This window comes from Paroedura picta, chromosome 10, assembly GCF_049243985.1.
Source record: "Paroedura picta isolate Pp20150507F chromosome 10, Ppicta_v3.0, whole genome shotgun sequence".
Lineage (NCBI taxonomy): Eukaryota > Metazoa > Chordata > Lepidosauria > Squamata > Gekkonidae > Paroedura > Paroedura picta.
The window spans coordinates 86,208,247-86,233,559 of record NC_135378.1 but is presented as its reverse complement, the minus strand read 5'-3'; the positions used below and the strand labels follow the sequence as shown (position 1 = coordinate 86,233,559).

At 54.7% G+C, this 25,313-nt stretch overlaps 1 protein-coding gene across 3 annotated transcripts in view; it reads left to right on the top strand.

Annotated features, from left to right (window-relative positions):
- The window catches only part of LOC143819529 (transcription factor COE1-like), an 85,311-nt gene extending 62,901 nt beyond the window's left edge, over positions 1 to 22,410 (top strand). Inside the window, exons 12-18 of one of the 3 annotated variants that reach the window (XM_077301257.1) lie at positions 767 to 855; positions 6,941 to 7,006; positions 10,480 to 10,654; positions 11,648 to 11,833; positions 15,027 to 15,215; positions 17,549 to 17,624; positions 19,138 to 22,410. In XM_077301257.1, coding sequence (XP_077157372.1) covers positions 767 to 855; positions 6,941 to 7,006; positions 10,480 to 10,654; positions 11,648 to 11,833; positions 15,027 to 15,215; positions 17,549 to 17,619 — 776 coding nt within the window. In that variant the 3' untranslated portion in view covers positions 17,620 to 17,624; positions 19,138 to 22,410. The remainder of the gene's footprint in view (positions 1 to 766; positions 856 to 6,940; positions 7,007 to 10,479; positions 10,655 to 11,647; positions 11,834 to 15,026; positions 15,216 to 17,548; positions 17,625 to 19,137) is intronic. The other 2 variants (XM_077301260.1, XM_077301258.1) reach the window with 2 other exon arrangements.
- Positions 22,411 to 25,313: the final 2,903 nt, after the last annotated feature.

Here is a 25,313-nt window from a genome sequence, read left to right as displayed (position 1 = left end):
TCCAGCGTCAAATGTCATGGTCTCAAGCTAGGTCGTGTCGGTCAGTCTGGCTGGAGCAGGAGGAAAGAGCCAGAGTCCAGGAGGGCCTGACAGACCAGCAGACCTTGTGGCCGGGGAGGGGCTTCCGGGAGTCACGGCTCAATTCTTAGGGTACTTTATGCCTAAAAGCGGGGCCCTCCATGGATCGAGAGGAGCAGCCCTGTTCGTCTTGTCTGTAGGAGTTGTTGAGATCTTTTGCTTCTTGTGGAGATGAATGAAAGCAGTTCTCACATATGGGCTCTGCTGCTCTAGAGTATATTTTTGTAGTCTTGAGGACTAGAAACTGCTTTTAATGGGAAGAGAAGCACTAGTCTTTTGTACCCTGCTTTTGACTAGCCAAGGGTAGTGAAAGCAGTTGACAATCACCTATGCTTCCTCACTTGTGAGGTCAGTGAGGCTGGGTGAGCTCAGAGAGAACTGTGACTGGCCCAAGGTCACCCTGCTGGCTGCATGTGGAGGATGAGTGGGGAATTGAAGCCGGTTCTCCAGATTAGGGGCCGCCGCTCTTTAACCACAATGCCACGTTGGCTTTTAAGGAGGTGTTGTGATCCTCCGGATGACCATGCCCGGTTCTGGGGCCCGGGGGCAGGAACACCCTCAGCCCTGATGATCCAAGGTGCATCTTGGGGGGTGGATGAAATCTTAGGGGCCCGGGAAGACTTTGGCCGCTGTGTTTGGGGCTGCTGCCATCCCTGTCCGCTGAGCTGCTCTTTCCCTCCACCCCCAGCCTTGAACGAGCCGACCATTGACTACGGGTTTCAGCGCTTGCAGAAGGTGATCCCAAGACATCCAGGGGACCCGGAGCGCTTACCCAAGGTAAGGCCCTGCCCGCTTTTTTGTGATCCTGAGAACAGCGATGGCGGGGAGACAGAATCACAGGTAGATCAGGGCAAGGGTCCCTCCAGTCCAGCCTCCCGTCTCACCCAGGGGCCAGCCAGTTCCTCTGCAGGGCCAGCCACAGGGCAGAGAGGCCGAGGCCTTCCCCTCATAAGACCCTCAGGAGAGCCCTGCTGGGTCAGGCCAGGGAGGGTCCCTCCAGTCCAGCCTCCCGTCTCACCCAGGGGCCAGCCAGTTCCTCTGCAGGGCCAGCCACAGGGCAGACAGGCCGAGGCCTTCCCCTGAGAAGACCCTCAGAAGAGCCCTGCTGGGTCAGGCCAGGGAGGGTCCCTCCAGTCCAGCCTCCCGTCTCACCCAGGGGCCAGCCAGTTCCACTGCATGGCCAGCCACAGGGCAGAGAGGCCGAGGCCTTCCCCTGAGAAGACCCTCAGAAGAGCCCTGCTGGGTCAGACCAGGGAGGGTCCCTCCAGTCCAGCCTCCCGTCTCACCCAGGGGCCAGCCAGTTCCTCTGCAGGGCCAGCCACAGGGCAGAGAGGCTGACACCATCCCCTGATATTGCCTCCTGGCTCTGTGATTCACAGGATTAATGCCTCTGAATGTGGAAGTTCCATCATGATTAGTAGGGGGGGGGGGGGTAGTGTCGCCTCTGTGAATCTGTCTCGTCTCCCTTGAAAGCCTATAAGAACATGAACATAAGTTCTAAAGAACATGGGAAGCAGAACTCCAGTTTACGGCGTTGTGGTTGTGATTTCTTTCTTCTTTCTGAGCAGTCTTCATTATGCCGCCCTTTGCTAGCTCAAATCCCGCAAAGGCGTCTGGGTGTCCCTCCTGGGTGTCCCTCCTTGTGCAGCACTTGATGGACAGGGGGGAGATCCCCAGTGGAAAGGATCTCCGGTGACCGGGCTTGGGCAGAACCCAGCAGCTCTCAGTCACGGGGCCTCACCCCCACTGACAACACCGGCCCGTGATCTGGAGGCAGCTTTTGGTGACGAGCTGCCACTCTGTTTGCCAGCTTTAAATTGGGAAATGGGAAATCGTTCCCCACTGATGATTTGGGGGGGAGGGGGGAGGAAATGCAGCCCAGAGAGGGCAGAGTTTGGCACAGGAAGTGACCTCAGCGGGGTATGAAGCCCGTCAAAGCAGGCAATTTTCCCCCCAGGTGGACAGATCTGGAGATGTGATTCCGGGAGGTCTCCAGCCCTCACCTGGAGATTGGTGACCCTAGCAGTGACTTGGTTTTAGCCAGACTAAGACCTGGGGAGATTAGCGTTTAAATCCCACTCATCTTTAAGGCCCACGAGCTAGCCATTCCCTTCCAGCCTACCCTGCAAGAGTGCTGTGGGATTAAAATGGAGGAGGTAAAAATCATGGATCTACTCAGTAGACTGTCATTTATTATTTCGCATCTCCCCACCCTTGCGGGACTCAAAGCAACTTTAGAACAACGTTCTCCCATCCTATGTCTTCTCACAACAACAACCCTGTGAGGTAGGCCAGTTGGAGCGTTTGTGGCAGGCCTAATGGCCGCCCAGGAGGCTGCCATGCTGAAACTGAGGATTCAAACCGTGATCGCCCAGGGCCCTAGTCCAGGGATAGTCAAACTGCGGCCCTCCAGATGTCCATGGACTACAATTCCCATGAGCCCCTGCCAGCGAATGCTGGCAGGGGCTCCTGGGAATTGTAGTCCATGGACATCTGGAGGGCCGCAGTTTGACTACCCCTGCCCTAGTCCATCGCTCTACCCCCTGCCCCAGAGCGGCTCTTGAATAGAGAGTCATCAGCTGGGACGGCTGATGGAGCCTCCATGCTCAGAGGCAGTGAGCTTTGGGAAAGCAGCTGCAGAATGCCCAGCAGGGCCGCAGACAGCACCAGGGCGTGAGACTAAACAGGTGTTCTGGCGAGAGTCGCTCTCGGCCGCCCAGTCATCCAGCCCTCCCCGAGGACTCGGGGAACAACGGCAGGCACCAGCCTCAGATGTGAACGACAGGCGTGGAACGGCCCCCTGAAGCGTCTCCCTGAAGCGCCGGCGGACAAACCCCCCGATGAGTTTAGCAGCAGTCCGGCCGAGACGCTCCTTTTGTTCCTCGCAGCCCCACCGTCCTTGGAAGAGCGTCTCGGCCAGAGAGCAGCTGCTGGGGAGAGGGCGGGCCTTCCGATGGAGAGTGACAGCGGGAAGCAGCCTCCAAATTGGAGCCATTCATCACGGCCTGACAGGCGGTCCCCGTGGCCACGGCCGCGGCCTGTGCGCCCAGCTCCCTCTTCTCGTGGCGGCGCTTAATTTCGACACCACGTCGGTGTTGGTGCATGTGCCGCGACCCCAAGCCTCCTTGTGAGCCGCTCCCGCTGCCCAGGAGCGCCAGCGTCTGACCGTCCAGGCCCGCCAAGCACCCTCTGCCCAGTGTTGGTTCCGTCCAAATCCTTGCAAACGGGGAGAGGGTGACGGCCGCGCCTTGCCTGTCATCTTGGCCGCTCAGGGGTAGACCGGCTCTGTCTAGGGAGGTTCCACTGAACCAACTGGAGAATGAGAAAAGAAGCTGGTGTAGAGCTGTCATCCTGCAGGTGCACACTGAAGATCTGCTCTCCAGACTACAGAGATCAGTTCTCCTGAAGTAAAAGGAGGCTTTCAATGGGGGACTCTAGAGAAATATCCCTTGTTGAGATCTCTTCGTAGGCTCCACCCCTCCTCCCAAATTCCCCGTAATGTGCCAAGTGAGAGGGGGAAACCTAGACGGCCAATGCTGTTGTAGATCACCCAGCCGTGCTTGCAAATTGGTGTTACCCCTGGGAAGTAACAGGGAATGCTCGGGGTTGGGGCTCAGCCGGTTGTGGCTAAGAGTGGTGGAGTCTAATCTGGAGGACCGGGTTTGATTCCCCATTCCTCCACATGCAGCTCACTGGATGACCTTGGGTCAGTCATCGTTCTCTTACGGCTGTTCTCTCAGAGCTCTCCCAGCCCTCACAAGGTGCCTGTGGCCTCCAGAGCTGCCAAACCACTGATCTCCACCACAGGATTAGCCGCCTGGGGGCTGTTTTGGCCAAACTGGTTCAAATTTCCTGTATCGACCAAACTCAAATCCATCTCCCGAATCAATGATTCAGTTGATTTGAGCTGTACCGAATCAGGGAAACTTGAATCTGAAAGATTCCAATTTTCCCCCCGCTGCTCATCCTGTACCAGCTACGGTTGCCATCCTCCAAATCATCCCTGCCGTTCTTTGGGAATTATAACCGTTCTCCAGTCGAGAGAGACCAGTCCCCTTGGAGGAACTGGCTGATTTGGAGGGTGGGCTTGTTGCCCTTGTGCCCAGCTGAGGTGCCTGCCCTCCTGAGGCTCCACCCTCCATTCTCCAGGAATTTCCCCACTCAGTTGGCAACCCAAGTGCCAACCGGTAGGGTTCTTGGCAAGATCCTGCTAGTTGCATCTTCCAGAAGATGGAAGGTGACATCAGTTGCTGTTCATCCCAGGTGCGCCAGGTGGTTAAGAAGGCGGCAACTGTGATTTCTCCAGCAGGGCCTGAGGAATCTCAACAGGTGTCCCAGAGAAGCCCCATCAACAGGGCGTGTCTCAGGGCCTCTTTCCACCCCAGGAAAGCTTTATGAGTTGTGACTAGGGTTGCCAGTTCCCAGGTGGGACCTGGGGATCTCCTGGAATTGCAGGTCATCTCCAGGCTAAAGAAATCACTTCCCCGGGAGAAAACGGCTGCTTGGGAGGGGGGACTCCGTAGCACTATACAGCTCTGAGGTCCCTCCCTGCCCCAAATCTCCCCCCACTCCCAGCTCCACCCCCAAAGTCTCCAGGTATTCCCCAGCCCAGAGCTGGCAACCCTAATTGTGACCCCAGACCTCCCTATAGGCCTGAGATCTCTCACTTCCTTCCCAAATATGGGGGGGGGGGGGGCTTGCCTTGGCCGGCCATTCATCATAGTTAAGCTACTTGTCGTATCCAGGCTGTGATGAAGCAGACTCCCCCTTTCCTCCCCCCCCCCACCTGCCTATGCATCATGCAGAGCTGACAACAAGTATACATGGTGATTGTGAGTGTGTGTGCGCACATGCACGGGTTTAACTCCCTCCTGGCCAGAGCAGTGCAAAATGGACGGTCACTGTGTGAGTTTTCCAACCAGTCAGTGGGAGTTGGATTGAAGGCCTCCGGAGGCCCAGAATTCCTGTAGAGCCACGAGGTCCAGCCGTTCCTGTTTGGATTCGGTTTAGGGATTGATTGGTCTTTACATCAGCTGCACTGCAGGACTCGTGAATTTGCTGGAGGGGTGGGGGGTTGGGGGGGGGGAGCAGAACAGCCAGGCTCTCTGAAAACACGTTTCAATAGTTAGCCTTTCCAGAGCTGGCCTTCCAGAAAGAGTTAATCTTTCAGAAACGGGCAGGCTGGAAGTGGCAGCGAATAAGTGCATTTATTTATTTATTCGCTCATTTATGAATAAATAAAATAAATACATACATACATAGAAGACTAACCTCCCCACGGGAGAGTCTAGACCTCACGGTTGCTGTGCTCATCAGAGACGCCATCAGAGTAAAAATGCCGTCGAGTTCAACCAACCTCTGGACTCCCCCAAGAGACGCTCAGAGGTGGCCTGCCACTGCCTGCCTCTCCGTAGCACCCCCAGATTTTCTGGCCAGCCTCCCCTCCAAGTACTAACTGCGGCCAGCTGGGCTTAGCTTCCAAAATCTGATGAGACTTGGGATAGAAGGCAGGCAAACTCCCATTCTCACTGTATCCGAAGAAGAGAGCTGTGACTCCCAAGACCTCCTCCCCTGCCCCAAGGTCTCTTGCAGCTGCTCCTGGACTCTGGCTCTTCTCTCCTGCTCCAGAGAGACTAACAGGGCTACGTGTCTTGGTCTGTCTGAAGAAGAGAGCTGTGACTCCCAGAAGCTCCTCCCCTGCCACAGATTTTCCCAGTCTTGAAGGTGCTGCTGGACTGTGGCTCTTTCCTGCTGCTAAAGACCGACTGACATGGTGACCCATCTTGGCCTAGAAATCTTGTTGGTCTGGGCAGGGTGGCCAAACCGTAGCTCTCCAGATGCCCATGGACTACAATGACCATGAGCCCCTGCCACGAGTGGCAGGGGCTCATGGTCATTGTAGTCCATGGACTTCTGGAGCATCAGTTTGGCCGCCCCCGGTCTTGAGTCTAGCAGGTGTCACTCAATGAACTCCTGCTCCACTGGGGCTCAGTTCACAAATGCGCCAACGGAGGGGGAAAATGCCCTTTGAAACAACGCAGTTCCTGAAGTTCATTCGGACTTCAGGGCGGAGGAAACGTCCCCCTAGAGGCACGGGATGTGACCGACCACCCAGCTCTTGCCTCCCTCCCCTCCGCTTGCTGCTTCCTCCCCCCCCTCCCCCCACCAGAGGCGTGTTTCCGTCCCCTCCGTGGCAGCTCAGCGTGCACTAACAGGCCAGCGGTGCCCCCCTCCCCATGGCTCCATTACCGTATTGATCGGGGAGATATTGCAGGAGACAGAAGAGCAAGGGCCTCTGATTGCCAGCACTTAGCTTGACAGCAATCCAATAGCCTTGGGACCTGATGTACGATCTGCAGCCGGCAGGCTCTGCCGTCGGCACCTCTTGGCAGGGGCGGGGCGGGGGGACGGGGCGAGGAGCACCGAGGATCCGGTGGGGCCCGGCTGCGGCTTCCTCGTGGGGCTTGGGGCGCTGAAGGAACCAGAGCCAGACACACTGTTGGGACCGAGGGCTGGGCTGGCCACTGGCAAGGGATCGGGGATAGGGCTGGGGGGATCGAGCCTCGAGAGGACAGGGACCTCAGTCCACCCTCCCAGGCATCCCTTTTCGCCAGGGGAACTGATCGCTGTAAATCTAGAGAGGAACTGTAATCTCAGGGGATCCCCAGGTCCCGCCTGGAGGCTGGCACCCCTACCCGTACCGCAAGCCCGCATTCTCAGCCGTCGCTCCCATGCCAGCAGGGCATGACTGCCAATGCTTATTGCGAGAGAGGAGGCAACAGCACTGCTGGGACGGATGGCGTGTCCCCAGCACCAAAGGGACGAGGCTTTGAGCATCCTGGCTCTCTCTTCCCTCCCGCAGGAAGTGCTCCTCAAGAGGGCGGCAGACCTGGTGGAAGCATTGTACGGAATGCCACACAACAACCAGGTAGGACACGCAGCCCTCCACGCCAGACCTCCTGGGCACGTCCACTCTGCTGCCCGCCTGTGGACAACCGCCAACCCTGCCCTGCCCTGCCCTGCCCCCGGCCGTCATTCCCACTCAAAATGGGGGGGGGGGTCAGGTACATTGCTTAGCAGCGTTGCTTCAACAAGGGTGCCTGCCTGAGACCCTGGAGGCCGCCTTAGCAGCCACTGTCTCTTCCCGGCCCCTTCCTCACGGCCCTCCACCCCCTTCCTCTACCTCTCACGGTCCCAGGAGATGAGCTCTAATTCCAGGGGATCCCCAGGCCCCACCTGGAGGGTGGCATTCCTGTGTAGAGTCTACCCTCCGAAGCAGCTATTTTCTCCAGGGGAAGGGACCTTTTTAGTTTGGAGATGAGCTATGATTCCAGGTAGGGATGCCAACCTCCAGGTGGGGCCTGGGGATCCCCTGGAATTAGAGCTCATCTCCGGATGACCGAGATCAATCCTGGAGAAAATGGCTGCTGTAGAGCAGGGGTAGTCAACCTGTGGTCCTCCAGATGTTCATGGACTACAATTCCCATGAGCCCCTGCCAGCGTTTGCAAGCCACTTTTGGACACCTTTGAATAGTGAAAAAGCAGAGAATAAAAAACTAGTTTTTCTAATCTGTTGAACTGGGTTTGATTCCCCACTCCTCCTCCTCATGCAGTTATCTGGGTGAACTTGTGCCGGTCACAGTTCTCTTAGAGCTGTTCTTGCAGAGCAGTTTTTTCAGAGCTTTCTCCGCCCCACCTACCTTACAGGGTGCCTGGTCCAGGAGAGGACAGGAAAGGTATTTGTAGTCTGCTTTGGGACACCTTTGGGTAGTGAAAAGCAGGGTATATAAAAACCAGCTCTTCTAATCTGGAAAACCCAGTTAGATTCTCTGTTCTTCCTTCACTTGCAGTCAGCTGGATGAAACCAGCTCTTCGTCTTTTAAAAACATTTTATTATGTTTGTTCAACAACAAATAACATCACAACTGAACAAAGTTCTTCTTCTTCTTCTTCTTCTTCTTCTTCTTCTTCTTCTTCTTCTTCTTCTTCTTCTTCTTCTTCTTCTTCTTCTTCTTCTTCTCTTTCTTCTTCTTGATGGACCAGGGATCTGATTCTGTAGAAAGCAGCTCCGTGCATAATTTGCGTGGCTCTCAGTACGTGCGGTCAAGGACTCGGGGATATTTCCCAGCGCCAGAGTCCCAGAGCATTTTACATTTTACGTCCCTCGAAATCCCATTGCCTTGTCAGTAATTATTTCCACATTTTGGACCTTGCCAGCTCCCCCCCCCCTTCCCTTCTCCTCTCCGCCCCCCAATCTCGCAGGGAACTGGCCGGCCCCCGCCTCTCAGCAGACATCTGTTTGTCATTAGGAATTCCAGGGCTGTGAAGTCACGGCCTTCCAGCGGCCCCATCCGTCCAGCCCCCCCCCCCCCCCCCAGAACGGGGCCCAGCCGGTGTTTTCACGGCTCAGTAGCAGTTAGCCCCACCTGGGCGGATATTGCTGTGGTCTCGTGGAGGCGTGGGGGTCAGGGCATCACGGAGGAGGAGGAGGAGGAGGCGGCGTTTGGCTGCCCTGGCACATTTTTATTTTGCTCGCCCCCTTTGCTTGGCCCTCCCCTCCCCTTCCCAGCATGGAAATCTTCCCCACTTGGGATGCCGGTCTCCGAGGGGGGCCTGGGGATCCCCGGAATTACACCTCACCTCCGGGCTACTGGAAACAGCCCTTCTGCAGAAAATGGCTGTGTTATCAGGGTGGATTCCATAGCACTGAACCTCCCTGGCTCCATCCCCAAATCTCCAGGAGCTTCCCAAACAGGATATGGCAACCCTGCCCCCCCCCCGTGGCCATAGATGGGGGAATTCCTGGACATCCTGGGATGGGTGGAGCTCGAAGGGTTTGGGGAGGGAAGGGACCCAACGGGGTAAAAGGCCGAGGAGTCCACATCCCACAGCATTGTCTTCTGCAGGGAGCTGATCCCTGCCACCTGGAGACTGTAATTCCCGGAGATCTTCAGGCCCTGTCTGGAGTCCGGCCGCCCCTTTCAGGCCCCATTTCCTCCGGGGTGGCGGGGGTTTGCAGCCTGGACATTTCTTCCCTTCCCCCCATCCCTATGGACTTCTGTGTGGCAGTCCTGATCCATCTGCAAATCTGTGCCTCCTTTGATACAACATGAAAGATACCTGGAGCTCTGCTCCAAGGCTTGGCCCCATCTCTCCTTGGATGTCTCTGGGGGGAGAGAAAAGGCAAGAGGGGCTGGATTTTGCAGCCCGCTTTTCATTACCAGGAGGAGTCTCCCAACTGCCTGCCCTTCCTCTCCTGACCACAGGGGGCCTGTGAGGTAGGTGGGGCTGAGAGAGCTCTAGGAGAACTGCTCTATGAGAACAGTCCTGAAAGAACGGGGACCGGCCCAAGATCACCCAGCTGGCTTCGTGTGGAGGAGGAGGATTGGGGAACTGAACATGGTTCTCCAGATAAGAGGGCGCTGCTCTTAACCACGGCACCCCCCTGCGAGTGAGATGGGGGGTGGGGGATCAAAGCCGTGGCAGGCATGGGCTTTTAGCCTGTGGCCCCCTTTGCTTGTGAGTAGCGGCAGAAGAGAAGGCGTGGCTGATCAAGGTGGCCAGTACAAGTTTGGGGGATTCCTGGAGAATCTGGCAACCTTAGGCTGTGGACATGAAATGCTTCTAGTCCTCACCGGGCGATGTGAACCACAAGGCACAAGGCAAGACAAAACCACAAGGCAAAACAAGATACGGATGTTTTAATAAATCAGCTTAAGTGGGCGGTGTCAGTGCTGAGAAAAGCCTGGTATAAATTAAGCGAAATTAAATGTATTTGGGTGGTTTTCACCCTACAGTTCTGGCCGGCCAAGAGAGGGAGGAGCAAGGAGATGACGAGGTTTTAGGAACCCCCACTTAGAGGTCTCTCTAGCCAGGGAAGCTTTCCCAGGCGTTACTCACAAACTTTCAAAACGTTAGGGTTTTTTAGAATTCAAGAAGGCTTCAGATGGCTCATTCATATAGGCCAAGTTGTGTGCCCTAGAACTGGGATGGTGAAACTGTGGCTCTCCAGATGTCCATGGACTACAATAACCATGAGCCCCTGCCATCCGGCAGGGGCTCATGGTTATTGTAGTCCATGGGCATCTGGAGAGCCACAGTTTCGCCACCTCTGCCCTAGAGGAAAGAATAAAGAGGCTAAAGTACAATAAAGAGAAGAGGAGGGAGAGATCCTCTCTGGTTTACATATACCTGTCAACCTCTGGCGTTCGCCATTTCAGCCCCGGCTACGACAGGTGCGAGGCAAAGATCTTGGAATCGTAGCATAATAGAGTTGGAAGGGACCTCATGGGTCATCTAGCCCAACCCCCTGCACTATGCGTGGGTCTTCTTGACACGGTGTAACGCCGACCTGGAAGCCCTGCCACATTCCCATGAAACATAAGCTCTCTTCCTTCGCAGGACATCATCCTGAAACGGGCCGCGGACATCGCCGAGGCCCTGTACAGTGTCCCGCGTAACCCCAACCAGCTGACCTCCCTGGCCGGGAACCACACCCACTCTGGCATGATGGGCGTCAACTCCTTTGGGAGCCAGCTGGCCATCAACATCAGCGACTCCCAGGGCTCGGACCAAGGTGGGGCACGAGGAAGGGAAAGGGGTTTGCAAACTAACAATTGGGGGGAGGAGCCTGGGAGGGGAGGGGCCTCAGCCGACAATAATGCCATAGAGTCCAGCTGCCTAGCCCTTCTCTAAGTGAAGGTGCTGCAGATTGGAGCTCTTCCCCTGAGCCGCAGCCCTCTCTGGATTTAATTCCCCGGCAGCATCTCCAGTTGAAAGGAGCAAGCAGGAGGTCCTGGGAAATCCCTTTCTCTGCCTGAGACCCTGGAGAGAGAGCTGCTGACAGTCAGCGTGGATAATACGTTGATGGGCCAAGCATCTGATTCAGTAGGAGGCACCTTTGGGTGTGCCGTGTATGAAAAAGGACCCTTACCTTGAGGGGCTTGTAGTGGTCAGGTGGGTCCCCCCCCCCTTTCAAAAGAGCTCCCACCAGCAGCCTGGGCAAACTATGTGACTCCCTGGAGTAGAGACGATTGCCAGAGATGGAAGTCAAGATGGGTCTTTGCACCCGTGCCCTTAGGGTAGGGTTGCCAGATCCCCCGCCCCCCCGGCCACTGGTAGGGGATGGGGGTGAGGGGTTGGGAAGCTCCTGGAAATTTGGGAATGGGGCCTGGAGAAGACACGGAGCTTAGCAGGGTACAAAGCCACAGAGCCCACCCCCCAAACATCCCTTTTCTCCAGGGAGATGTGATGGACCTCTCGGTCCTCTTCCCAACTGCGATAAGAGTGGATTGAAAACTTCAGAATTGCCCAGATTGCCCAATCAGTCTGTATATCCACTTGGCTGCGTATTTTAGATTATTGTATATTATTATTATTCTCATACGCTTTCTGTGTGCCATAAGATAAATACGTAAATCGGGGGGCTGATCTCTGGAGCCTGGAGACGTGCTATAATTCCAGGGGGTCCCCAGCCCCCCCCCCGGAGGCTGGCATCCCTAAGAAGGGGCAATGTCCTTTCCCGCAGTCAGCCTCTCCTCCCCCCCCCCACGCCCCCTCTGCTTTGCAGGGTACTCCCGCAACACGAGCAGCGTCTCGCCGCGAGGTTACGTGCCCAGCTCCACCCCGCAGCAGAGCAGCTACAACACGATCACGTCCAGCATGAACGGCTACGCAGGCGCCGCCATGACCAGCCTCGGGATGCCCGGGTCGCCCAGTTTCCTCAACGGCTCCACTGCCAACTCCCCCTACGCAAGTGAGTTCCTCGCCCCGGTCAGCTGTGCCAGGTGCCCTTTGCTCCCGTGCTCGCCTCCCATCTCTTGTCCTTAAGAAATTGCAGGTTTCTAGACCAGGGTTTCTTGACGGCCCTGGAAGGGATTCCCAAATGGGTGGGGGTTCATTCAGCTTTTATAGGTTTTTAAAATTTGTTCAACATTTATTGGATGATGAAGAAGAAGAAGAAGAAGAGTTGGTTCTTATATGCCGCTTCTCCCTACCCGAAGGAGGCTCAAAGCGGCTTACAGTCGCCTTCCCTTTCCTCTCCCCACAACAGACACCCTGTGGGGTGGGTGAGGCTGAGAGAGCCCTGATATTCCTGCTCGGTCAGAACAGTTTTATCAGTGCCGTGGCCAGCCCAAGGTCACCCAGCTGGCTGCATGTGGGGGAGCGCAGAATCGAACCTGGCATGCCAGATTAGAAGTCCGCACTCCTAACCACGACACCAAACTGGCTCTCCAAACTGATATGACCAGATATGGTCATTATCTACCCTCCCCCTCCCAAAATGGCCGGTAATCGGCCTGGAGGGGGTGGGAAGGGGAGGGGCCCCGGGTGGGGGCATGTCCACAGCTCTGCTTCCCAACCATATTCTGCACGATTGCACCACTTCTGGGGTTTTTCGGAGCCTGAAGAATGTTTCAGGGGGTTCTCAACAGTAAATAGGCTGTACTAGAACTTCCAATTGGGAAAATGATCTGGGAGACAAGTGGGGCTGACGAGAATTCGGCAACCATGATTGGGGGGGGGGGGGCAAGCAAATCCAGGTGGGGGAAGAGGAGAGCTTCAGGCCTCAGAGGAGATCCCAGCCCAGCCCTTCCCAATACTCAGGAGGAGCAGAAAATATCGATTCAGGTGGGTCGCCATTTTGTTGGTCTGAAGCAGCAGAGCAGAATTGGGCACCTTCTGAAGAAGAGTTGGGGCACCTTCAAGAACAATCCGATTTAACTCTCGGAATAACCTTTCTTTATGGCCACCCAAGTATAATTCTGGGGATAAGCATTCGTGTGCCAGCCGCGCCCTTATGACCAACAACATTTAATGCTGGATATTAGTTTCCGTATGCATGTAAGGCCAACAAAGTTTAGTTCTGGGTATGCTTCCGTGTACATGCACATGTCTTCAGAAACATTCTGGATATCAGCTTCCATGTGCATACTTCAGATACAACTGTAGAAGTGTGCATGCACATGAAAGCTTGTGCCCAGAATTAAATTAAATTAAACGTTGCTGGTTTATATGCCAATTAAGGATTTGGATCTGGAACATTGTTGGTCTTAATGGTGCCAGAGAAGATTACACAAAACAGGAAGATCACACAAAACAATGAAAAATCATTCTGCAATCCCATGCTGGCATTTCCTCCCGGGACAGAGAGCTGCGAACGGAGGTTGGAAGACCTGAGGCTCAATGGCATGCATGCAAAAGGTCGCTGGTTCAATCCCCGGCATCTCCTATTAAAAAGGATCAGGCAGGAGGGGATGGGAAAGACCTCGGCCTGAGACCTTGGAGGTTGACAGCCAGTCTAACATATACTGTCCTTTCTGGACCAAGGGCAGTAAAAGGATGAAATTAAGGCAAAAGAAATTCCGTCTAAACAGCCAGAAGAAGTTCCTGACAGCCAGAGCGGTTCCTCAGTGGAACAGGCTTCCTCGGGAGGTGGTGGGTTCTCCATCTGTGGAAAAGTTTAAATAGAGGCTGGAGAGCCATCTGATGGAGAGGCTGATTCTGGGAAGGATCAAGGGGGTGGCAGGTGACAGTGGATGAGCAAGAGGGTTGTGAGTGTCCTGCACAGTGCAGGGGGTTGGACTAGATGGCCCAGGAGGTCCCTTCCAACTCTAGGATTCTATGATCCGATAATTCTAATTATATATGGTCCGTACATGATAAATTGGACCATGATGAGGCTACTGCAACAGCCCAAGTGATCCTGGAACATAAACGTAAGGAAGTCCTGCCCTTATGATACTGCAGGACACCTTCTGTAAGGAGCTGAAAGCAAAAAGCCAACTTAATAATCCTGTCGACAACCAGACTCCTAAACTGGGACCAGGCCGATATCCTCAGCCAAGCAGAGACGCCCGTCTAGACGTCAGCCTGTTTCATAGCTGATCTTCCTCAGAGGGTAGTTCTTACTGGGTCTTCCTCAGGAGGGATCTTCCAGTTACTTATAATGCTACACTTCCGTGGGAAGCCATGCCAGCCGTTCTCCTTTTCTGAATCCTCTGCTATGCCTCCCTTGTTTTCTAACATTAGCTGGCAAAATGCTCTCTCAAGCAATAGGTCAGGATCAGCCGTCATTCATCTGCAGGCACTGTGAATCGCAGGGATCCTGCTGGCTTGTTTCCAGGTTTTTCCCCCCACTTTGTTCCCGTGTTGTCATCCGATTCCGAAGAGCAACCTTTTTCGACCTCTTGACCGTGGAGGAACTCCTGAAATATTGTTCAGGCTTTGGGAAACCCCAGAGGTGCTGCCATGCCCTTCAGAGAAGTGGGAGCCAGACGACTGATTGATCTATCGATCAAGCATTTGCCACTTGTCCATTGTGGAGAAAGAGATGAGTCCTGTAGAGCAGTGGTCCCCGACCTTTTTGAGGCTGGGGACCGGCGGCAGCAGGGAGGGCGATTGCCCGGCTGCGCACATGCATTGCGCATGCGTGGCTGAAATCGCGCATGCGCAAATGTGCCGCACATGCACAATTTCAGCCAGGCATGCGCAATGCGCATGCGCAACCCTGCTTCCCTCTCCCCCTCTCCCGCAGTAAGAAGCTTCCCGGGCCACAAGCTTGCGGCCTGGGAAGCTTTTTACTGCGGGGGGGGGGCGGGGAGGGGGGCAGGGAGAGGGAGCCACGGCCCGGTGCCAGGGACTTCGCGGTCCGGTCCACTACCATAGAGCAACATGGGAAGGAAGGGGGCTCCAGTGAGGCCTCGTGATGTCAGCGGCCACACGGACTTCTGGGAAAGGCCACGGAGCCCCTGGGGAGCTCTCACAGAACCCCCCAGTTCCCCGGAAATCTGGTTGGGAATCCCTGCCGTAGAGGGCAGCTTCACCTGTGCTCACCTGAGAGGTTTGGATGGAAAGACCGAGCCTTCTTCTCCCTGGGACGCGTGCCCTCATTCCCTGCACCGCCCCCGTCCGCCCCCTGACCGATTTCCGCCCTTCTCTCCCGGCAGTCATGCCCTCCAGCCCGCCCCTGGGTGCTTCCTCCATCGCCAGCTCCTCCACGCCGGCAGGCGTCTTCTCCTTCTCTCCCGTCAACATGATCTCCGCCGTCAAGCAGAAAAGCGCCTTCGCTCCCGTCGTCCGGCCACAGGCCTCCCCGCCCCCGACCTGCACCAGCGCCAACGGGAACAGCCTCCAAGGTGAGTTGGTCTCCTTCCCCCCCTGACCCGGAGCCAGAGGTGTCGGCGGTCCCTGGTCGAAAGGTGGCTGAAGACTCCAAAGAGTCCGCTGAGAGAAGAGGCAGCAGGAGGCCTTTGAACAGTGTCATAGCCCTGGGGCCAGCTGGGCTTCCGGGTTCACAGCGGTGGCTTCTGATCTGGAGACCCTGGTTTTATTCCCTGTTCTTCCTCCACGTGCAACCAGCTGGGGGACCTCGGGCTAGTCACAGTTCTCTTAGAACTGTTTTTAATGAACAGTTCTCTGAGAGCTCTCTCAGCCATCACCTCCTTCAGCTTAGAAGTCTTCACCTGCCTTTCTTCTCTGCCTGCGGGCAATGCTTAAAAGTCACATAGCTGAGCAAGAGATGGAGAAGAGTTGATTTTTAGGCCCTGCTTTTCTCTACCCCAAAGAGTCTCAAAGTGGCTCGCAATCACCTACCCTTCCTCTCCCCCAACAGACACCCTGTGCGGTAGGCGAGGCTGAGAGAGCTCTGAGAGAACTGGGACTGGCCCAAGGTCACCCAGCTGGCTGCATGTGGAGAAGGAATGGGGAATCAGACCTGGTTCTCCGGATCAGAGGCCGCCACTCTTAAACTCTACACCATGCTGGCCCTCAGTTTTTTCACCTGCACTGCTCACAGGCTGAGGAAGTTCCCACGGGACTGAAATACAGCAAACCAGAAAGGGCAGGAGTACAAAGGTTGAGTCCCATGGCACCTTTAAGACCAACACAGCTTTATTCTGAGCATCAGCTTCCATGCATGCACACTTAGACACATGGAATCCAAGGGTTAGGAGGGGACCTGCAGGCCATCTAGTCCCATCCCCCTGCTCAGTGCAGGATCAGCCTCCAGCATCCAGGAGAAGGATCTGTCCAGCCGCTGCTTGAGGACGGCCAGTGAGGGGGAGCTCCCCACCTCCTGAGGCAGCCCCTTCCACTGCTGAACTAGACCCACAGAATCCTAGAGTGGGAAGGGGCCATGCAGGCCATCTAGTCCCATCCCCCTGCTCAGTGCAGGATCAGCCTCCAGCATCCAGGAGAAGGATCTGTCCAGACCCTGCTTGAAGACGGCCAGTGAGGGGGAGCTCCCCGCCTCCTTAGGCAGCCCCTTCCCCTGCTGAACTAGACTCCTAGAATCCTAGAGAGGGAAGGGGCCACCGAGGCCATCTAGTCCCACCCCCTGCTCAGTGCAGGATCAGCCTCCAGCATCCAGGAGAAGGATCTGTCCAGCCGCTGCTTGAAGACGGCCAGTGAGGGGGAGCTCCCCGCCTCCTTAAGCAGCCCATTCTACGGCTGAACTACACTGAGTGTGAAAAGTGTTTTCCTGATATCTAGCTGGTACCATTCTGCATGCTGCCTACAGGAACCTTTCCCTGCCCTCCTCCAAGGGACAACCTCTCAGATACTCCAAGAGAGCCATCCTGTCCCCTCTCAACCTCCTTTTCTCCAGGCTGAACATTCCCAATCCCTCTGTCTTTCCTCACAGGGCTTTGTCCCCAGGCCCCAGATCATCCCCGTCACTCTCCTCTGCCCCCTTTCCATTTTGTCCACGTCCTTTTTTAAAGTGAGGCCTCCAGAACTGCGCCTAGGACTCCAGGTGGGGTCTGACCCATGCGGTATGCAGAGGGACTTCTGATGCACGCAAAAGCTGATACATCCATCATAAAACTTGATTGGTCTTCAAGGTGACCCTGGACTCAGACCTTGTTCTGCTGCCTCAGACCCACGTGGCCACCCGCCTGAACCTTATTAAAAATGACTGGGACAGCGACAAGCCTATTAAAGCCCGTGTTCTCAGCCAAACTCCACTAAATAAGCAGCAGAACAGAAACCCATAAAGTTCTATTCTGGGCCTAAGCTGCTGTGTCCACGCCCGCCTCCTCTTGAACCTAACCTGGTTGGTCTTCAAGGTGGCCTGACTGGACTCAGACTCTGGACTCAGACTCTGTTCTGGACTCAGACTGAAGTTGCACAACTGCTGCTGCCATTTTGTTCCTGGCTCCGCCTCCTTCAGTAGCCATTTTACGGCAGCCATTTTGTGGGTGCGCCCGTCAGAATCCCAGTGAATTCCAGAGGCAGCCAGGTCTGTTGTGGCTGAGCCACTTGCTCCTCTGGGCACGGCCTGAAGGAGGTTTCTTTTCTTCCCAGCAGGCCCGGCCCGTATTTCGGCTGAGATGGGCCCCGGTGTACCGCTTTGCTCTTCGCGGACCGCTTTTGGCCCTTGCTTTCCCCCTGACCTCGCTTGCTCTTGCTTTCCCTCCTGTTGACACGTGTTTGCTTTCTTTCCTTCCCTTTGCTCGGTCCCGCCAACCAGACCAAACCTTTGAGGACTCTGACAAGTTCCACACGCCGTCTCGGTCGCTCCAGGGACTGGCCTATTCCTAAGCACAGTATGTTTCTTCTCTCGTTCTCTCCTTTCTGCTCCAGCCTCGCTCTCTCCCCTTCCCCTCTTCCTCCCCTCCCCTCCTCTCCCCGCTGTAAGGGGCCATGACCGTCCAGCAAGGTCTTTGCTCGGTCTCCGGTCAGACTTAGAGGTGCTCAGGATCAGACGCTCGCTGGAGCGGAGGGGCTAGCAAGGGCTGAGTGGGAACCCAGAAGTCTCCCGAGGGGTTAGTTGGCCAGGGCCTCCTTCTCCTTTTCCGCAGGTGTGTTCAGGGCGTGGCTGTTTTCTACCGCCATTCCAGGCCTCGGGCTTAAAGCAGAGGCGGAAGGAGCCCCTGAGGGAGATCAGAGCTCTTCCGCTGGGCCTGTGGCCGTGACCCGTCATATCCAAGCCTTGGGCCTCCCTCCCACGTTCCTCTCCCAGCACCTCCTGGCACCTACCACCTGGCAGGTTAGAACTCATCCAATCCGTGGCTGATGCTACTGTGTCCAGTTGAGGTTCTAAATTTGAATTCGGTTTATATTGTTTTATATACGGAATATACTGGTTTTTATTGCATCTTCTGTAAACCGCCGTGAGACGGCATGTCCAAGAGGGGTGGTATATAAATCCTCCAATAAATACATAAATGGAAACAAAAATCCAACCTGGAAAACAGGTAAGAACCACAACGGTTAGGGATGAAACCATCTATAGAAAAATAGAAACAATTTTATTATTAGAGATCAGAAATGGCAACCAAAAAAACCCCTAAAAGAATATCTTATCTATTGAGCGCCTATAAAACATCTCACTGTGGACACCACAAATGCCAAGTAATTCAAATCTAAGGTCAATATACAGATACACACAGTTGTGTATTTTAAAAATTCCATTTTACAGCAAGGGGGTAAAAACCTCTTTAATCTGATATGGCTTGTTCTGGTCCTGCAAAGGATTCACACTGGCAGAATCCTCAACCAGCAAATATTTCTTATTCCGCCCTGGGGAATTGGGGAATCCTGCTGTGTGTTTCTCTGCAACAAGGACCCAAATGAGATTGGCCGTTATTTTGATTGGCTGTGCTGGTTTCCGAACACACGGCCGCGGCTACAGCTGCCTCCGCAAGACACAGACCCTCGCTGTGTAACTGAAGGTAGGCCGCTGCAGCATCCATTTTGTTGCTGGCCACGCCTCTGGCGGCAGCCATTTTGTGGCATTTGCTGGCAGGGGCTCCTGGGAATTGTCGTCCATGGACATCTGGAGCGTTGCAGTTTGACTACCCCTGGTGTAGAAGATCAGTGGTGTTGCCAACTCTGAAATTCCTGGAGATCTAGGGTGGCATTTGGGGAGGGGACAGAAGAAGGAGGCAGTGCCACAGAGTCCGGCCTCCCAAGTGGCCATGTCCTCCAGGGGAACTGGCCTCTGCACACTGGAGGTCCCTTGTAATCCTGGGAGATCCCCAGACCCCTCCGGAACGTTGTCAGCCATCCTTCCTGCTCCCACCGGTAATGATGAATGGCTTGTTCTTCTTTTCACAGCCTTGACTGGTCTCATCGTGCCGCCCATGTGAGCAGGGAACGCCTACTGAGCCTTCAGGAAGGATGGACCAACGGACTGGCATTTCCCCAGGCCCTCGGACTGGAGGGGCTTGGGCATTGCTTATGAGATTCGGACCCCTTCCCAGCTCCTTCTACCGCGGCTGCATTATTTACGAGAGGCTCCCCCTTCTGGTGGGAGGTTGAAATGCAGCAGGACAAGCCAAGGGAGGTGACCCTCAGCTGCGGCCAAGAGGTTCCCAACCCATGAATTTGGGAGGGGGCTTCGTCCTCCAGGAGGAGGATAATGACGTTGGGGCTGGATAGGGCTGTGGGAGGGGGGGGGGGACATTCGGCACTGCTGTCCTCCCCTCCGGGAATTTCTTTTGCATCCTTCGCCACCATTTCTCGCTGCTTTGAATGCAAGCAAAAAAGATTCCATCTCCCCAGCTGGGTTTCCACTCAGGTAGATTTGCTCCCCTGCCAAGAATGGAATGTTTCTTTTTGAAAGAGTGTGCAAGCCCCCACTCTGGGCTCCCCCGTCCTAGGAGAGATGCCTACCCCATGAGCCAGGAGTCTTGGGTTCTCCATTCCTGAATGTGCAATCCAGGAAACAGGATGGCAAGCAGACGGATGCGGGGGCATCTTTTCATTCTCTCCCTAGAAAGGGCTTCCACCGGGTCCAGCATCCACTTGCCCCCTTGGCTCCAGCCCAGTTGATGGCTTTTGCGTGCGGAATTAGGCTTTCACGAAAACTGCATCGTCATTCCCAAAAGGTCCCTTTCCTCTTTCAACTTGACTCGGTCTTCCAAACTCACAAAAGGAAACGCAGTCGCAGCCCTCCCGCGCCATGGTGTCTGGCCTGGCGCATGCCTGCAAACTAAGGACGGGGCCAAGGAAACCGGGTTCCAGCGCCACCGCAGACTCCTCCGTGGGCACAGGGTGGCCCGGAAATCACCCATCTCCCACGTCCCCCTAGGTCCCAGGTCAGCCTGCCAGCCGCTAGAAAGCAGCCTGCTCCATTTCGCTCATGGCTGGCCTGAAGCCATCGGCTGTCTCCGGGTGGATGTCTGCTGGAATCCCTGGCAACGCCCCTCAGCTCCAGCCTTGGCTGTGTGCGCTTCCCAGATGTTCCAGCTGTTGCCGTGCCCACCCACAAATCCCCAGGAGGGTTCTTCTCCACCCTCTTCCGCCTCACCCTGTTGGCAACCGCGCCGACATTGTCTCCGGGTCCCGAGAGGAGAAAAGGGATGAATCAGCAACGCGTCGAATGGTCCGAGGCTGCTTTCCCACTCACCGCTGACCACAGTCGGACAGGCCCCCACTGGGGCTTCTGTCCTGGGCCGGTCTCGCAGATGCTGGCCCTGCAAGCATCGCGAGAGAGGGGGTCTCTATTGCAGCAACGTGTACAGTCAGTAGCAGCACAGGCCGTGTCCTGGCCGTACCCCAGGTGTGCCTCCCCTTAGCCCGGCAACCCTCACCTTGACAGGTGACCCATCTCGTCCTCGCCACTTCCCTCCATTGCAGAGAGGGCCGTGCTGTAGAAGTAACTCTGCAGAACCGAGACTGCTCAAAGCCCTCCTGACTGTAGGAGAGCTCTGGAGACACGGGCCCTTGTGCCCATGGGTCCATGTGAACGTTAGCAATAGAATTCCTCCCTTTCCTAGAATTGCTCTCCCCAAGAGCAGAGAGGAAACTAGAGTAGAAGAAAGTGGCAAACTGGAAGTCAGTTTGATGCCACTTTTGTTATCGAGACATCCCCCCCCCCCCAGAACCCTGGGATGTGTCAAGAACCAAGAACTCGACTCCCCCTGCCCAGTGGAGGTGGGACGGAGCAGAGCGATTTTTTGAGCCACTCGGATGGGTAGGGAAGCACGCTTGCGTCCCCCGGGTTGGCGTGTGGTCCCTCCGTGCTGGGCGGAGGCAGGGAAATGCTGCCGGGAAATCAGCAGACAGAAGTCCCCCTCACCCCCCAGCTGGATTCCTTTTCATAACCGGAGGGGGGGGGGCTTTAAAAGCTGCGAGGGAAGGGATTTAGCAGCAAGAAAGAGCGGGGAGGAGAGGAGGTACGCGAACTCCCCACCAGCTTCTTCACCGTCTTCAGTACCCTCTCCGCCCCACTTTAAGCATTCCCAACAGAGACACCCCCTCTCATTCTTCAGTTAGGTTTGCCCGGCCCGAACGCTGAGACCCCTAAAGCTGTTGACCTTTCTCCGCACAGCCCAAGTGAGGAGGGAAAGGGAGGGAGGCAGGCAGGCAGGGGAAAGGGGGTCGCTTCCTTCTTCAGGGTCCCCCCCAAAAACTCAGTGCAGAATTTCCGCCATCGAGGGTTGCGGCTGGTTTTCAGGTGTATCCGTGAACTCCTCCTGCAAAACTGCTCCCTTCCCCGCCCCAGAAGTGGGATGAAGCCTGGAAGAAGCAAGAACCGTCTCGGGGGGGGGGGCAGGGGGGCTTCTCAAAACAAACTGATTCCCAAACCGACTGGGGGAGGGGGGTTTATACCAAGGGAAAGCATTGCTTCTCTTTTTTTTTTCCCTTCACCTTTCTTTTTTGTTTCCCTCCCCTAAGTGATCTCAGATCATTACGAACTGCAGGTACGCCGATCTCGTGGGGTTTTCTACCGCTTGTTTTTTTAAAAGACATCTTTTTTAACAGAAACAGTTCCTTATTTTTTTTAGCCTTTTTTTTTTTGTAAAAAAATAAAAATAAAAGTGGGATTCAAAACCTGGGGCTGAATTCAGCAGGTTCGCTTCCCTGCAAGAGGCCCGGCTAGATCTTTGGGATTTGCGCCTGTCGGTTTCAGTGGGGCCGGCGCAGGAAAGCCCCCTACTGAATGGAGCCCCAGCATTTTAGGGCATCCTCTCTCCACCTCCCACGCTTATTTTTCTAACATTATTTCTAAGTGGGAAGAAGGGGAAGCGAAACTTTGTAAATAAAGATGACGGGAAACAAATAGCCGCTCCTGAAGCTGGGATTTCCTGCCCCCCCCCCCCCGCTGGGGTTTTTATTCACTGTGTATTTATCTCGTCGTACGGAGAGCTGTTCTCCTTTTTCACGGTTTCCTTTGGTATATATGTGTGTGTGTTTGTTTTTTAATTTTTATTTTTTACATCGTCTGTCGTGTGTCCTGTGACAGCTGTTGTACAATAGCTATGTTGATAAATGACTGGCTGCACTGTTTTTCAATGTAAGCACATGTAAATGAACTATTACCTTCATTTCTTAGGAAACGGGCCCTAGAATATATATATACCTCCTGCACTTGCTTTCCGAAAAGTCCCTGGGTTTTCTTTTGCACTCCCCTTCAGCGATCAGATGCTGGAGAATGCCAGAAACATCACCGTGGCCTAGAAAGAATAAAGTTAATAATGGCCATAATAATAATCTTTACTCTTGTAGCCCACGTTTCCCGTGAGGCTCGGGGCAGGTAACCTCGGCAGTAAAATAAGGATATAAATAACATTAGGACAGGTTAGGCTGGATTGGCTCTCTGATGGACTAGGCCATCTGATGGACTAGCCAATGCTGGCAGGGGCTCATGGGAATTGTAGTCCATGGACATCTAGAGGGCTGCAGTTTGAGTACCCCTGGACTAGGCCCTCAGAAATCGGGAGACTGGGTGGCCAACTCCCAGCTAGGAAATTCTTGGATTATGAGGGTGAAGTCTAGGGAGGGGAAGGGTTTAATGCCACCGAGTCCAGCCTCCTGGGAAGCCGTTTTCTCCAGAATGACTGGTCTTATACATCTGGAGATCAGTGGTCATTCCAGGAGATCTCCCGGGTGCATCTGGCCTTTCGCAGCCCAAGGATCCAGCGTCAACAGAGTCACCCTGTAGCTGCAGCTCCGAATTCAGGGCCTGCTGCTGGGGAGGAGGGGCTCTGTCACAGGTATCTTTGGCCACTTGGTTACCGTCAGATGTTCAGGTGGCATTCAGGAGGAGGAGGGAAACAATCTGTGTTCAGAGGCACCACAGCTCCTGGATAACTCAGGCACCCAGAAGAACGGATGGCTGATGACAGAAGAAGAAGAGTTGGTTCCTATAGGCCACTTTCTCTACCCGAAGGGGGCTCAAAGCAGCTTACATTCGCCTTCCCTTTCCTCTCCCCACAACAGACACCCTGTGAGGTAGGTGAGGCTGAGAGAGCCCTGAGATTCCTGCTCGTTCAGAAACAGCTTTATCAGTGCCGTGGCGAGCCCAAGGTCACCCAGCTGGCTTCATGTGGAGGAGCGGGGAATCAAACCCGGCTTGCCAGATTAGAAGTCCGCACTCCTAATCACTATACCAAGCTGGACAGAGAGGCCAAGGCCTGCCCCTGATGTTGCCTCCTGGTTTGGTGATTCAGAGGTTCAGGGCCTCTGAATGTGGAGGTTCCCCTCAATCACCAGGACTAGCAGCCAGCAATAGACTTAATCTCCATGAATCTGTCTAATCCCCTTTCACAGTTGTTTATTTCTCTGGCCAGCACAACATCCTTTGGCAGCGAATTCCACATTTGTATCGTTGTGCAAAGTAGTACTTCCTTTTGCTCACCCTGAATATACTGCCCATCAGGTCCACTGGATGCCCTCTAGTATTTGGAGTTGTCTCCCATCAAAGACTTCTGGCGACCCCAGCCAGCAGCCTTCAAGACAAGAGCCAAGCAGAGGCGATCTGCCTTCCTCTGCAGAGCCTTCCTTGGTGGTCTCTCATCAAAGACTTAAGTCGCTCTGGGACTCCTTTGAGTAGTGGAAAGCGGGATATACAAAAATCAGCTTTTCTTCTTCTTTGCATGTGTTCCATGTGCATCCACAGATGTTTCAAAGGCGCCTCCCCAGAGGCCATAGAAAGGAGGTTGAAGCTGTTTATTGTGTGCGCACCAAGGTATGTCCCATTCAAGGCGAGGTCGGACTTGGTGGGTGAGAAGATTTCCGAGTGGTTCGTCAAGAAGTCCAGCCAAGGAGCAGCCCAGAGAAGGAGTGCACTGGGACCCCATCTGGGGAGCTGCCAACTGGACAGGATCCAGGGAGAATTTCGGATACAGCTTGTAGTCTGCTGGGTAGGCCTTCCAAATGGCTACTCAAATCACCACCCTAAGTTTATTTATTTATTATTGGAAATTTCATACAAGGAGATAAAACCCCCTGGTAGCAAAGGCTAAAACGAGCAGATGGAGACGCCATCCCTGGCTTCCCTTCGGGAGCCCCACAGCCAGAAATCCCCTTGTGGGGTTATGATCTGGCAAGGAAGGGAGCCGGACAAGCAAAACTGGAGCTTGCGCATGCATGTTCTTCCCACATGTAGAGAGGGAGCTCTCTGTCTCTTGCAGCTGGCTCGCACCTGCCTTCCAGGAAGGTCAGAGCAGCCCCTTGGAGATCCAGGTCTTCACAGAAGGAAATTTTCATCCTGCATTAGCAGTGGGTGGCAGCGGGAGGCATGGGCTTGCCATTTTCCTGGTGGGGCCTGGAGATCTCCCTGAATTACTAGCTAACTAAATAAGTCTATTTTTATAGCCCAGCCTTCCTGAACACTCAGGGTGGTTAAAAGTATGAGTCCACAATCAGTAAAAATATACATTCATATAGATTCCATAAATTATTATTCTATTATTATCCATTATTCTCCATCTCTGGAAATTTTTAAATGGGAGCTGGATAGCCATTTGACAGAGAGGCTGATTCTGGGAAGGTTCAAGGGGGTGGCAGGTGACAGTGGAGGAGCAAGAGGGGTGTGAGTGTCCTGCACAGTGCAGGGGTTGGACTAGATGACCCATGAGGTCCCTACCAACTCTATATTCTACGATTATATAATTTCGGCCACCCCCACCCCCCACCGAAATGGTTTAGGTTGGGGGATCAGGTCTTTAGAGAGCAGATCTTCTCTCTGTTTGCAGTAGAGGTCAGCAGTTCTTGGCAGCCCCTCTGGACCTTGACCTCAGCAGACCCTGCAGAACCGGTTGGGGTCCCACAGGCCCCGTCCCTGGTGGAACGTCCTGCCAAGAGAGCCACAAAGGCCCTGGACCTGGTCGAGGCCACTCTCACATCCCTTAGGCCGGGGGTCCTGAGCAGATTGGGGTCAGGTGATCTTACTGCCCTTTTGCAGTTAGTATATTGTTTTGTTTTTATTCGGAATAAGTAGTCACTGTATGTATTTCCGAGTTCTCTGCGCATTCCCAGAAAAACATCTCAGCTGTGCTATCCTG